The sequence below is a fragment of the Phyllobates terribilis genome, unplaced genomic scaffold (genome assembly GCF_046119375.1).
Source record: "Phyllobates terribilis strain yellow unplaced genomic scaffold, ASM4611937v1 Scaffold_9__5_contigs__length_417890890, whole genome shotgun sequence".
Lineage (NCBI taxonomy): Eukaryota > Metazoa > Chordata > Amphibia > Anura > Dendrobatidae > Phyllobates > Phyllobates terribilis.
Genome location: NW_027362769.1, coordinates 179,672,659 through 179,685,831, shown reverse-complemented (window position 1 = coordinate 179,685,831; position 13,173 = coordinate 179,672,659). Strand labels below are relative to the sequence as shown.

At 49.4% G+C, this 13,173-nt stretch overlaps 1 protein-coding gene across 1 annotated transcript in view; it reads left to right on the top strand.

Moving 5' to 3' along the window:
- XRCC5 (X-ray repair cross complementing 5) overlaps positions 1 to 13,173 on the top strand; it is a 39,278-nt gene that overhangs the window by 24,995 nt on the left and 1,110 nt on the right. Inside the window, exons 14-20 of the mRNA XM_073647467.1 lie at positions 1,018 to 1,214; positions 2,873 to 2,957; positions 10,239 to 10,308; positions 11,033 to 11,142; positions 11,227 to 11,323; positions 12,396 to 12,463; positions 12,750 to 12,821. Coding sequence (XP_073503568.1) covers positions 1,018 to 1,214; positions 2,873 to 2,957; positions 10,239 to 10,308; positions 11,033 to 11,142; positions 11,227 to 11,323; positions 12,396 to 12,463; positions 12,750 to 12,821 — 699 coding nt within the window. The remainder of the gene's footprint in view (positions 1 to 1,017; positions 1,215 to 2,872; positions 2,958 to 10,238; positions 10,309 to 11,032; positions 11,143 to 11,226; positions 11,324 to 12,395; positions 12,464 to 12,749; positions 12,822 to 13,173) is intronic.

Here is a 13,173-nt window from a genome sequence, read left to right as displayed (position 1 = left end):
TGACAGAGCTCTGACTGATCCGCTACATCACCAGGGAGATCTGCTGACAGAGCTCTGACTGATCCGCTACATCACCAGGCAGATCTGCTGACGGAGCTCTGACTGATCCGCTACATCACCAGGCAGATCTGCTGACGGAGCTCTGTCTGATCCGCTACATCACCAGGCAGATCTGCTGACTGAGCTCTGACTGATCTGCTACATCACCAGGCAGATCTGCTGACGGAGCTCTGTCTGATCTGCTACATCACCAGGCAGATCTGCTGATGGAGCTCTGACTGATCCGCTACATCACCAGGCAGATCTGCTGACGGAGCTCTGACTGATCCTCTACATCACCAGGCAGATCTGCTGACAGAGCTCTGACTGATCCGCTACATCACCAGGCAGATCTGCTGACGGAGCTCTGACTGATCCTCTACATCACCAGGCAGATCTGCTGACGGAGCTCTGACTGATCCGCTACATCACCAGGCAGATCTGCTGACGGAGCTCTGACTGATCCGCTACATCACCAGGCAGATCTGCTGACGGAGCTCTGTCTGATCTGCTACATCACCAGGCAGATCTGCTGACAGAGCTCTGACTGATCCGCTACATCACCAGGGAGATCTGCTGACAGAGCTCTGACTGATCCGCTACATCACCAGGCAGATCTGCTGACGGAGCTCTGACTGATCCGCTACATCACCAGGCAGATCTGCTGACGGAGCTCTGTCTGATCCGCTACATCACCAGGCAGATCTGCTGACTGAGCTCTGACTGATCTGCTACATCACCAGGCAGATCTGCTGACGGAGCTCTGTCTGATCTGCTACATCACCAGGCAGATCTGCTGATGGAGCTCTGACTGATCCGCTACATCACCAGGCAGATCTGCTGATGGAGCTCTGTCTGATCTGCTACATCACCAGGCAGATCTGCTGCACTGGATGGTGTAATGGCTGCGTAGTCCCAGACGTGGTTGTCTCCACTGTGCCATCAGCACTAATCTGTATCCTCCCTTATATATGACAGTGCCTACAACACAAGGCCTTGCACCCTGATGACCCCCTCCCGGACATTGATCAGCACCTCCTGGACATGCTGCAGACCCCCGCAGAGGTGAAGACCCAATGTCAGGCTGCACTGGAGAAGGTGAAGAGCTGCTTCCCCTTACAGGAGTCCAGCAAGAAGAAGGAGCAGGTGACGGCCCAGCACGTCTTCTCAGATAAGTACGTCCCGCAGCTCTCGTGTACCTGGAGTGCATCCACATCTTACGTGTCCGCCGTCCTAAGCGTCCTGCCGTCCTAAGCGTCCTGCCGTCCTAAGCGTCCTGCCGTCCTAAGCGTCCTGCCGTCCTAAGCGTCCGCCATCCTACATCTGTGCAGAGTCCTTCTCTTGTCTATTACAAAGCCAGTAAACCCTTGTATCACCTCGTCACGCCCTGAATTACATGTACCTCAGTATAGTAGCTTGGCATAGAAGCCGTGGCTGCTCCATGTCTGCTCAGGGTTCAAAAAAAATCACAGAAAAAAAAAATGCCCTCCCGTCAAAAGAAAAATAAGATAATAATGGTTTCATTTTTTTGTCAATTAAAATGATAATTTTTGACATTTATCATAAGATCTGTACGGGTATTTGGTTCCTCCACAGTTGTGACGACTCGTTAAATAAAGGTAACTTTTTGCGTCATTTTATAGTAAGGATAATAGTAATTCCTTGCGCCCCCTGAGAGCAGCAGCATAAAGTACGGTCCAGCGCTTGCACGGCGGCGGGAAATAACGTGGCTTATGGAGTGAACCAATGATGAACTCCCAGGTATTGCTCGGTCTTTAGCGGGTAAATAACATCCTGATGCCGCCTTTGATTTATGTCCCGCGGGTGATTGACAGGTGGCCGCAGCGCTGCTGACTGTCAGACATTAGACTGCAGAGTGGGTGCGCCGTGGTCCAGATATACAATGAAGGGTTCACTGCGTCCTCTTCACACATTACACAAAGTGCAAACATCTTCAATTAAGGAGATTTCACAGAATTGAGCTGCGAGTGCCGACCTGCTGCCATATGATCGGGGTGAGGTGGGCGCTCGTTGTTAGTGACCCCGTTACTGCAGATGTGTGAGCCGTCCTCCACGTTGCGCGTTTGTCTGTTTCCAGGCGTATGACAGTGTGCGCCGCGGCGGCGCTGCCTGGGGCGTCTGATTAGATGCCACTGGGGTGAATGTCACAGGCCAATTACATGCGTCTGCGCTCGTGTCCCTGCTGCGCCTTCTCCTTCTCAGTCTCCTTTGTTAATCTCGGTGACGTCCATCTCTCCCAGATGAGAAGCCGCAGTAATAAGCGGGTCAGACACTCTGTGCCAGCGGCTGAGGGGTTAACGCCGCGGTGCTGCTGTCGAGGCCGGACTCCTCTATTAGGCTGCAGGCAGGATTCATCATTTGCAGCTTTCCACTGTTTGATTACAGCTCCGGCTCCTGACAAGCCTTGTGATTAGCTGATTGCTGATTATTGATTCCTGCTCTGGAGCACAAAAAGGGAACCTTGTCCTGTCTGATCTGTGCTGCAAGCGCAACTCCCACCCTCGCCAGACGGGGGCAGCACTGCAAGATCCTGAGGGACCTCATATTACTGAGCGTCATGTGGCAGCTGCGTCCAAGATCCCTGCACAGGAGGAAATAGTGATCATCCGCAGGTGGAGGAGAAGACGCTGCACAAGTGATACTGCGGGCAGAACCGCGTAATGCAGCCCCCCGACTACCGGGGATAGTCAGGGGATGGGGGAATGTCATGGAGTTTCCACACTCATTCTAATGTAAATGGGCGTTTGTCCTCAGACTCCATCTCTGCAAAACTAGAGTGATCATTTATCATCAATATTATTATTTATTGCAGTAACCAGGAGCCCGAGTCCAAGAGAATGAAGACCGAGGACGAGGATTTCAACATCTCCAAGGTGGCAGATGCAAACGTCACATCGGTAAGCGCCAGCATTATATATATATATATATATATATATATATATATATATATATATATATATATATATATATATATATATATATATATATATATATATATATATATATATATATATTACACACTACACACGCAGGGCGAGGGGGGGGATATATACACTGCTCAAAAAAATAAAGGGAACACTTAAACAACAGAATATAACTCCAAGTAAATCAAACTTCTGTGAAATCAAACTGTCCACTTAGGAAGCAACACTGATTGACAATCAATCTCACCTGCTGTTGTGCAAATGGAATAGACAATAGATGGAAATTATTGGCAATTATCAAGACCCCTTCAATAAAGGAGTGGTTCTGCAGGTGGGGACCACAGACCACATCTCAGTACCAATGCTTTCTGGCTGATGTTTTGGTCACTTTTGAATGTTGGTTGTGCTTTCACACTCGTGGTAGCATGAGACGGACTCTACAACCCACAGAAGTTGCTCAGGTAGTGCAGCTCATCCAGGATGGCACATCAATGCGAGCTGTGGCAAGAAGGTTTGCTGTGTCTGTCAGCGTAGTGTCCAGAGGCTAGAGGCGCTACCAGGAGACAGGCCAGTACACCAGGAGATGTGCAGGGGGCCATAGGAGGGCAACAACCCAGCAGCAGGACAGTTACCTCCACCTTTGTGCAAGGAGGAACAGGAGGAGCACTGCCAGAGCCCTGCAAAATGACCTCCAGCAGGCCACAAATGTGCATGTGTCTGCACAAATGGTTAGAAACCAACTCCATGAGGGTGGTCTGAGGGCCCGACGTCCACAGATGGGGGTTATGCTCACAGCCCAACAGCTTCATGCAGCATCACAAATCCTTATTTGGTTGCTACACCATATCGGCATGGATTAAAGGGGTTGTCCGGTCTCCAGGTAAAAGTCTGCAGTCTGTGTGTGTGAGTGCACCCTTCTGACTCCTGACAGTGTGCAGTGCACATGCTGCTAGGATACTCCAGTGTTACCGGGAGAGCGGGCAGTCACATGACCACTAGTATGTGATTTGCATATCTGTGATCCTTTCTGACTAGACGTACCATGCACCATCAGTATGAGTGAATTTAGAGAGGCCGTGCACGTCTAGTGACTGCCCGCACTTACCGGCAATACTGGACAAACTTGTATCAGAAGATAGGACAACCGATCTTCTGATACTAGACGGCCACGAGAGGTGGTGAGTTCCCCTTCAATGGAAGTCTTCACACAGCGGCTGGACAGACATCTGTCTGAGATGATTTAGTGACTCCTGCATTGAGCGGGTTGGACACTGGTACCCCGGAGGTCCCCTCCAATGAGAACATTCTAGGATTCTAATCCCTTTAATTGTATCATCCTTGAATCCAGAACAGAAGGGATTTGTGCTGCTGGAGCCCGGACTACATGGCGATATAGGAAAATACCATCTATACAGGGATATGTTTATTCACCAGCATCAGGCATGGGGCCCATGTGGAATCGCTAAGCAAAAAAAGGACGATGTCTTGGGGACGAACTTTACGTAACTGATACAACCTGTCAAGTAACGGGACTGAAGGGATTTTCCTGTGTTATTCCCCCTCCTGCTACGTCTGCATTACTCAAACAAGTGACTTCACGTTATGTCGTCATCTTCAGAATTTAATTCCAAGCAGAAATTCTTATAGGAGTCTATAGGGCAGGGAGGCTCCGCCAAGGAATACGGGGCGGGGAGGCTCCGCCCAGGAATACGGAGCGGGGAGGCTCCGCCCAGGAATACGGGGCGGGGAGGCTCCGCCCAGGAATACGGGACGGGGAGGCTCCGCCCAGGAATACGGGACGGGGAGGCTCCGCCCAGGAATACGGGACGGGGAGGCTCCGCCCAGGAATACGGGACGGGGAGGCTCCGCCCAGGAATATGGTGGGCAGGGAGGTTCCGCCCAGGAATATGGTGGGCAGGGAGGCTCCGCCCAGGAATACGGGACGGGGAGGCTCCGCCCAGGAATACGGGACGGGGAGGTTCCGCCCAGGAATATGGTGGGCAGGGAGGCTCCGCCCAGGAATATGGGGCGGGGAGGCTCCACCCAGGAATACGGGGTAGGGAGGCTCCGCCCAGGAATACGGGGGGTAGGGAGGCTTTGCCCCCATGAATACGGGGTGGGAAGGCTCCGCCCAGATGGCAAAGTGGAGATGCCCCACCCATAAAGCGGACAGGGCAAAGAGGCTCCACCCATAAAGCGGGGCGCTGTCAGAGAAGGTTTGGGGCTGCATTGGTCAGTGTTACAGTCCGCTGTGATGCCTTTCAGGTGAGGACTGCAGCATGCTGGTGCGGATTGTGGCAGCCTGTACGTTGTGAACGACATATTATAGTTTCTCCATGTGCAGTGGGATTGTGCAGAGGGGGCATCCGGATTATAGACCCTCGTAGTGCAGCTCTGTGATGTAATGGTTGTCCTTCCATTATAAGAGCCTCGCTGCTGCTGATATCTCGCCTTCATGCGTGCGGGGTTTCCCGCGCCCAGGACAGACGGCGTCCTGCACGGCCCCCGGAGACGGCGTGTGATCAGTGGGTGGATTCCCTAAGGAGTCTCAGGGCCTTCTGTAACAGGGCGTCATTCGTGCTGCGGAAATGCCGAGACCCCAAAATATCTTGCGTCTTGGGGATTTCCACGCGTGTCTGTAGCAACGTGCACTTGTAGGTGACGTCGGCCTTAAAGGGTCGTCCAGACTCCTATAAATGACGCTTAATCCCTCTACAGTAAAGTTCTGTAACTCAAATATTCAATATTTCCTTGATCAGTTGATAAGATCTCTGCTTGCTGTCAGTAGACTGGAAGTCATTTTACATGAAGATAAAACTCATCCTGACCTGGACGGAGACTGATCTGTCTGATTTACAGCATTACATTGCTGCGACCCCGGCAGCTGTCAGTGCGGTGAGGTCTGTACATGCTTCAGCCTTTCAGAATATGATTCTCTTCATTCACCGGCAGCAATCAGTGGAATCAGTGCTATAACCGTTCAAGGACTGAAACAACGTTTTCAAGCAGCTGTATTGTGTGCGATCTGGTGCTGCTCACAGGTGATGGGTTTGGTACAATGTATCAATATAAATAATAACCATGACATGGAATGCTGGAGTGACACCTAAAGGCTGTGGGATCCCAGATTGTGTGCGGGGCCCCGGGCTCCTGTGCCGCTGTCCGCTGTGATTCATGGCGCTGCCCTCCTGCCAGACTCTTGTCACAGTGACTGAGTGCAGCAAGCTCGGAGTTACACAGGTCTGGAGATGCATGGGGTATACGGGGGTATACAGGACGCTCATCATCACAGCAGCCGATGCTCAGACCACTGACTGCTGAGAAGGACGAGATGTCCATAAATCTGCCGCTCCATAGGAGGCTTCACCAGCGGCCACTGTCCTATGGTTACTGCAGATATACAATGTATACGTGTATGTTTGTGTGTGTAAAAATCTATCTATCTATCTATCTATCTATCTATCTATATATATATATATATACACACAGTGGAAAAAAAAAGTATTTAGTCGGCCACCAATTGTGCAAGTTCTCCCACTTACAAAGATGACAGAGGCCTGTAATTGACATCATAGGTCGACCTCAACTCTGAGACAAAATGAGAAAACAAATCCTGAAAATCACATTGTCTGATTTGAATGAGACATTTTTTTTCAAATTTTGGTGGAAAATAAGTATTTGGTCAATTACAGACAAGAAAGATTTCTGTCTCTCACAGACCTGTAATTTCTTCTGTAAGAGGCTCCTCTGTCCTCCACTCATTACCTGTAGTACTGGCTCCTCTGTCCTCCGCTCATTACCTGTAGTACTGGCTCCTCTGTCCTCCGCTCATTACCTGTAGTACTGGCTCCTCTGTCCTCCACTCATTACCTGTAGTACTGGCTCCTCTGTCCTCCACTCATTACCTGTAGTACTGGCTCCTCTGTCCTCCACTCATTACCTGTAGTACTGGCTCCTCTGTCCTCCACTCATTACCTGTAGTACTGGCTCCTCTGTCCTCCACTCATTACCTGTAGTACTGGCTCCTCTGTCCTCCGCTCATTACCTGTAGTACTGGCTCCTCTGTCCTCCACTCATTACCTGTAGTACTGGCTCCTCTGTCCTCCACTCATTACCTGTAGTACTGGCTCCTCTGTCCTCCACTCATTACCTGTAGTACTGGCTCCTCTGTCCTCCACTCATTACCTGTAGTACTGGCTCCTCTGTCCTCCACTCATTACCTGTAGTACTGGCTCCTCTGTCCTCCACTCATTACCTGTAGTACTGGCTCCTCTGTCCTCCACTCATTACCTGTAGTACTGGCTCCTCTGTCCTCCACTCATTACCTGTAGTACTGGCTCCTCTGTCCTCCACTCATTACCTGTAGTACTGGCTCCTCTGTCCTCCACTCATTACCTGTAGTACTGGCTCCTCTGTCCTCCACTCATTACCTGTAGTACTGGCTCCTCTGTCCTCCACTCATTACCTGTAGTACTGGCTCCTCTGTCCTCCACTCATTACCTGTAGTACTGGCTCCTCTGTCCTCCCCTCATTACCTGTAGTACTGGCTCCTCTGTCCTCCCCTCATTACCTGTAGTACTGGCTCCTCTGTCCTCCGCTCATTACCTGTAGTACTGGCTCCTCTGTCCTCCGCTCATTACCTGTAGTGCTGGCTCCTCTGTCCTCCGCTCATTACCTGTAGTGCTGGCTCCTCTGTCCTCCGCTCATTACCTGTAGTGCTGGCTCCTCTGTCCTCCGCTCATTACCTGTAGTACTGGCTCCTCTGTCCTCCGCTCATTACCTGTAGTACTGGCTCCTCTGTCCTCCGCTCATTACCTGTAGTACTGGCTCCTCTGTCCTCCGCTCATTACCTGTAGTGCTGGCTCCTCTGTCCTCCGCTCATTACCTGTAGTGCTGGCTCCTCTGTCCTCCACTCATTACCTGTAGTACTGGCTCCTCTGTCCTCCACTCATTACCTGTAGTGCTGGCTCCTCTGTCCTCCACTCATTACCTGTAGTGCTGGCTCCTCTGTCCTCCACTCATTACCTGTAGTGCTGGCTCCTCTGTCCTCCACTCATTACCTGTAGTGCTGGCTCCTCTGTCCTCCACTCATTACCTGTAGTGCTGGCTCCTCTGTCCTCCACTCATTACCTGTAGTAGTGGCTCCTCTGTCCTCCACTCATTACCTGTAGTACTGGCTCCTCTGTCCTCCGCTCATTACCTGTAGTACTGGCTCCTCTGTCCTCCGCTCATTACCTGTAGTACTGGCTCCTCTGTCCTCCGCTCATTACCTGTAGTGCTGGCTCCTCTGTCCTCCGCTCATTACCTGTAGTGCTGGCTCCTCTGTCCTCCGCTCATTACCTGTAGTGCTGGCTCCTCTGTCCTCCGCTCATTACCTGTAGTACTGGCTCCTCTGTCCTCCGCTCATTACCTGTAGTACTGGCTCCTCTGTCCTCCGCTCATTACCTGTAGTGCTGGCTCCTCTGTCCTCCGCTCATTACCTGTAGTGCTGGCTCCTCTGTCCTCCACTCATTACCTGTAGTGCTGGCTCCTCTGTCCTCCACTCATTACCTGTAGTGCTGGCTCCTCTGTCCTCCACTCATTACCTGTAGTGCTGGCTCCTCTGTCCTCCACTCATTACCTGTAGTGCTGGCTCCTCTGTCCTCCACTCATTACCTGTAGTGCTGGCTCCTCTGTCCTCCACTCATTACCTGTAGTGCTGGCTCCTCTGTCCTCCACTCATTACCTGTAGTGCTGGCTCCTCTGTCCTCCACTCATTACCTGTAGTGCTGGCTCCTCTGTCCTCCACTCATTACCTGTAGTACTGGCTCCTCTGTCCTCCACTCATTACCTGTAGTACTGGCTCCTCTGTCCTCCACTCATTACCTGTACTACTGGCTCCTCTGTCCTCCACTCATTACCTGTAGTACTGGCACCTGGTTGAACTTGTTATCAGTATAAAAGACACCTGTCCACAACCTCAAACAGTCACACTCCAAACTCCACTATGGTGAAGACCAAAGAGCTGTCGAAGGACACCAGAAACAAAACTGTAGCCCTGCACCAGGCTGGGAAGACTGAATCTGCAATAGGCGAGCAGCTTGGTGTGAAGAAAACAACCGTGGGAGCAATAATTAGAGGATGGAAGACATACAAGACCACTGATAATCTCCCTCGATCTGGGGCTCCACACAAGATCTCACCCCGTGGGGTCAAAATGATCTCAAGAACGGTGAGCAAAAATCCCAGAACCACACGGGGGGACCTAGTGAATGACCTGCAGAGAGCTGCGACCAACGTTACACAGACTACCATCAGTAACACACTACGCCGCCAGGGACTCAGATCCTGCAGTGCTAGACGTGTCCCCCTGCTTAAGCCATTACATGTCCGGGCCCGTCTGAAGTTTGCTAGAGAGAATTTGGATGATCCAGAAGAGTATTGGGAGAATGTTATATGGTCAGATGAAACCAAAGTAGAACTATTTGGTAGAAACACAACTCGTCGTGTTTGGAGGAGAAAGAATGCGGAGTTTCATCCAAAGAACACCATACCTACTGTGAAGCATGGGGGTGGCAACATCATGCTTTGGGGCTGTTTCTCTGCCAAAGGTCCAGGACGACTGATCCGTGTACATGAAAGAATGAATGGGGCCATGTATCGTGAGATTTTGAGTGCAAACCTCCTTCCATCAGCAAGGGCATTGAAGATGAAACATGGCTGGGTCTTTCAGCATGACAATGATCCCAAGCACACCACCAGGGCAACGAAGGAGTGGCTTCGTAAGATGCATTTCAAGGTCCTGGAGTGGCCTAGCCAGTCTTCAGATCTAAACCCTATAGAAAACCTGTGGAGGGAGTTGAAAGTCCGTGTTGTCCAGCGACAGCCCCAAAGCATCACTGATCTAGAGGAGATCTGCGTGGAGGAATGGGCCGACATACCGGCAACAGCGTGTGCCAACCTTGTGAAGACTTGCAGAAAACGTTTCACCTCTGTCATTGCCAACAAAGGAAATATAAGAAAGTATTCAGATGAACTTTTGTAATTGACCAAATACTTATTTTCCACCAAAATTTGAAAAAAAATGTCTTATCCAAATCAGACAAAGTGATATTCAGGATTTGTTTTCTCATTTTGTCTCTCATAGTTGAGGTCGACCTATGATGTCAATTACAGGCCGACCTCATCTTTATAAGTGGGAGAACTTGCACAATTGGTGGCTGAATAAATCCTGTGCTGTGTGACCGGTGCTATCAACCTGTTACCTTATTTCAGGTAGGAAGTGTGAACCCAACTAATGACTTCCGTGTGTTGGTCAGACAGAAGAACGCAAACTTCCAGGATTGTAAGTCCATAGTTATTTGTGATTGTGATTCCTAAGATTGTTAAATGTTCCCCCGAACCCCAAAGTAATACAGATCTCACAGCTCTGGTCATCTATTAAGCTAATCTAAGCCCAGTCATCTCTTTGCAGAATCCAGCAACTGGTCGCTCCAAAAGCTTTTATAGAGAAAAATTATACAACCTTTAAATGCATTTCTGTACTTTTTATACATCCTGTATTATACTCCAGAGCTGCACTCACTATTCTGCTGGTGCAGTCACTGTGTACATACATTACATTACAGATCCTGAGTTACATCCTGTATTATACTCCAGAGCTGCACTCACTAGTCTGCTGGTGCAGTCACTGTGTACATACATTACATTACTGATCCTGAGTTACCTCCTGTATTATACTCCAGAGCTGCACTCACTAGTCTGCTGGTGCAGTCACTGTGTACATACATTACATTACTGATCCTGAGTTACATCCTGTATTATACTCCAGAGCTGCACTCACTATTCTGCTGGTGCAGTCACTGTGTACATACATTACATTACTGATCCTGAGTTACATCCTGTATTATACTCCAGAGCTGCACTCACTAGTCTGCTGGTGCAGTCACTATGTACATACATTACATCCTATATTATTCTCTAGAGCTATTATTAATTGCTGCTCGTTATCGTTACGTATTTGCCTACTACCACCCCCAACATCTCTCATCCTTCGTCCTTACCTTCAGTAAGTAAACAGCTGGTGAAGCGGATCTACGAGTTCCTGGACATCAAACAGTCTCAGTATTACATGAAGAGCATGAGCTGCATTAAGTGTTTCAGAGAAGAAGCGGTTCGGGTAGGCATTACTCTCTGTTATCAGCTCTTTCCTGGCAGTGCTGTGTAGATGTGCTCATTCTTTACGTCTCGTATTCCCCCGCAGATGTCTCACGCCCGAGACTTCAATGACTTCCTTCATTCTTTGAAAGAGAGGACGGCGGGCGGCGTGTTCACGGAATTCTGGGAAATTGTGGTACAAGGTGGGTCAGTGTCTGGCAGGTCGGACCCTCAACGTCCTCATAGATCGGTGGATTAATGATTGCGATCGCGCACTTTTTAGTCCATGTTCCAAACTCGCCCATTTCAACACCTCGGCTGGACCCTGCACTGATGCAATGTGTCGGCAACACTCGGAAGTGGATACAATGTATCAGTCCCTCAGTAGTGAGAAGCATTGGACAGATGTGAAGCAGCAGGGGATGCAGAGTACTGAGTGTAACCGCTGGACAGTGAGCAGAGGCCTCGGACCCCGTAATCGCCACCACAATCTTATTATTTTCAGTTATTTTTCTTTGCATTTCAGCAGCTATAGCTTTTTTTCGGTGTGATACTTTGTTGTATGGAGCACAAATTGTAGATTTTTTTAACGCTGTTTTAGGGCACAAATAAATGAAACAACTGTGATCCAGCGACTCCTCGGCTCGGGTGACGTCCTTGCGAGTCCTCCTCAGTAGGGACTGGGATTCCGTTAGAAACGTGTAGGAAAATCTCTCACATTTATATATGTTTTTTCTATAGTTCTGGGAATATTCTGTTTTATTCAATTCTACAAATACATTTTTTTTGCTAATTTTTTTTTTTTATCAAAAAATCTGCAGAATATCCAAACCTTTTCCTACAAATAAATGACCTTGTAATTTATACCATTTTTTTTTTCCTTCAAAATATTGAAAATTTATTTTATATATATTTCTTACTGTTCTCATTTCCCACCAAACAACCCGATGCATGAATGAATGCTCCAGGGTAGGACAGCGACATGGATGCATAATGTCTGTAAGTTTTATGGAGTTTTTATTTGTAAATGTGGAAGTTTTTTAAATTATATTATATATAAAAAAATCATTTTTTCTTTTTTAGTCGGCCTTTTAATGCAGCAATATCTGCATCCTATTTTATCTTACATAACACCCCGCAGGGCTGCACTAGGGGCACTAGGACCTGCTCCTGTGAGATGAACACAGTCAACCGGATACAACCAGCACTGTCATGTTATTGGGGTCCCTGCAGTTAGCGGTGGTCCGACGTCCCGTCGTCTTCTTTGTTTTCCAGATGGAGTTTCCCTTATAACCAGTAAAGAATCGGCAGACAGCGCAGTTACTCCTGACGAGGCCCAACAGGTACCGGACTCCTAATCTGAGGCTGCCCTGCAGGCGGGAGCTTTACTTCTGGGGTGTCCACCATCACCCCGATACAGCGCGTGTACCCCCAACCTCACGTTTATCAGCCAGTCTCTGCCCATCATCCCCCCCCCCACCCCAGAAGATGACCTCCTCTCTTACAAGAATGTGTGGGGGAGGGGAGAGTTCCCAGTTTTCCTTATTTTCCACTGCAGTCAGATTAACCCTTCACCTGCTGCACCATCTGATAATCGCCCCTTTAATCACATCTTCATCTCTCCTGCAGTTTTTGGCCCCAAGTGAGGAGATCAAAGAGGACAAGGCCATGATGGAGGAGGGCGGAGACGTGGATGATCTGGTAAGATATATACAGGTGGGCGGCGCAAAGATGAGTGGGCGCGCAAAGAGGAGCAAGCGAAGATGAGTGAGCGTGCAAAGAGGAGCGAGCGCGCAAATGAGAAGAGCAAAGATGAGCGAGCTCAAAGATGAGCGGGCGCGCAAATGAGGGGAAAAGATGAGTGAGAGGGCGCTCAGATGAGCGGGCCCAAAGATCAGAGAGCGCACAGATGAGCAAGAGCACAAAGATGAGAGAGCGCGTAGATGAGTGGCGCAAAGATGAGCGAGCGTGCAATTCAGCGAGTGTACATCCACATAGACTACTGCTCAGTAACTACAGACAAAAAAAGCCGATAATAATCTGGAGGGAATGG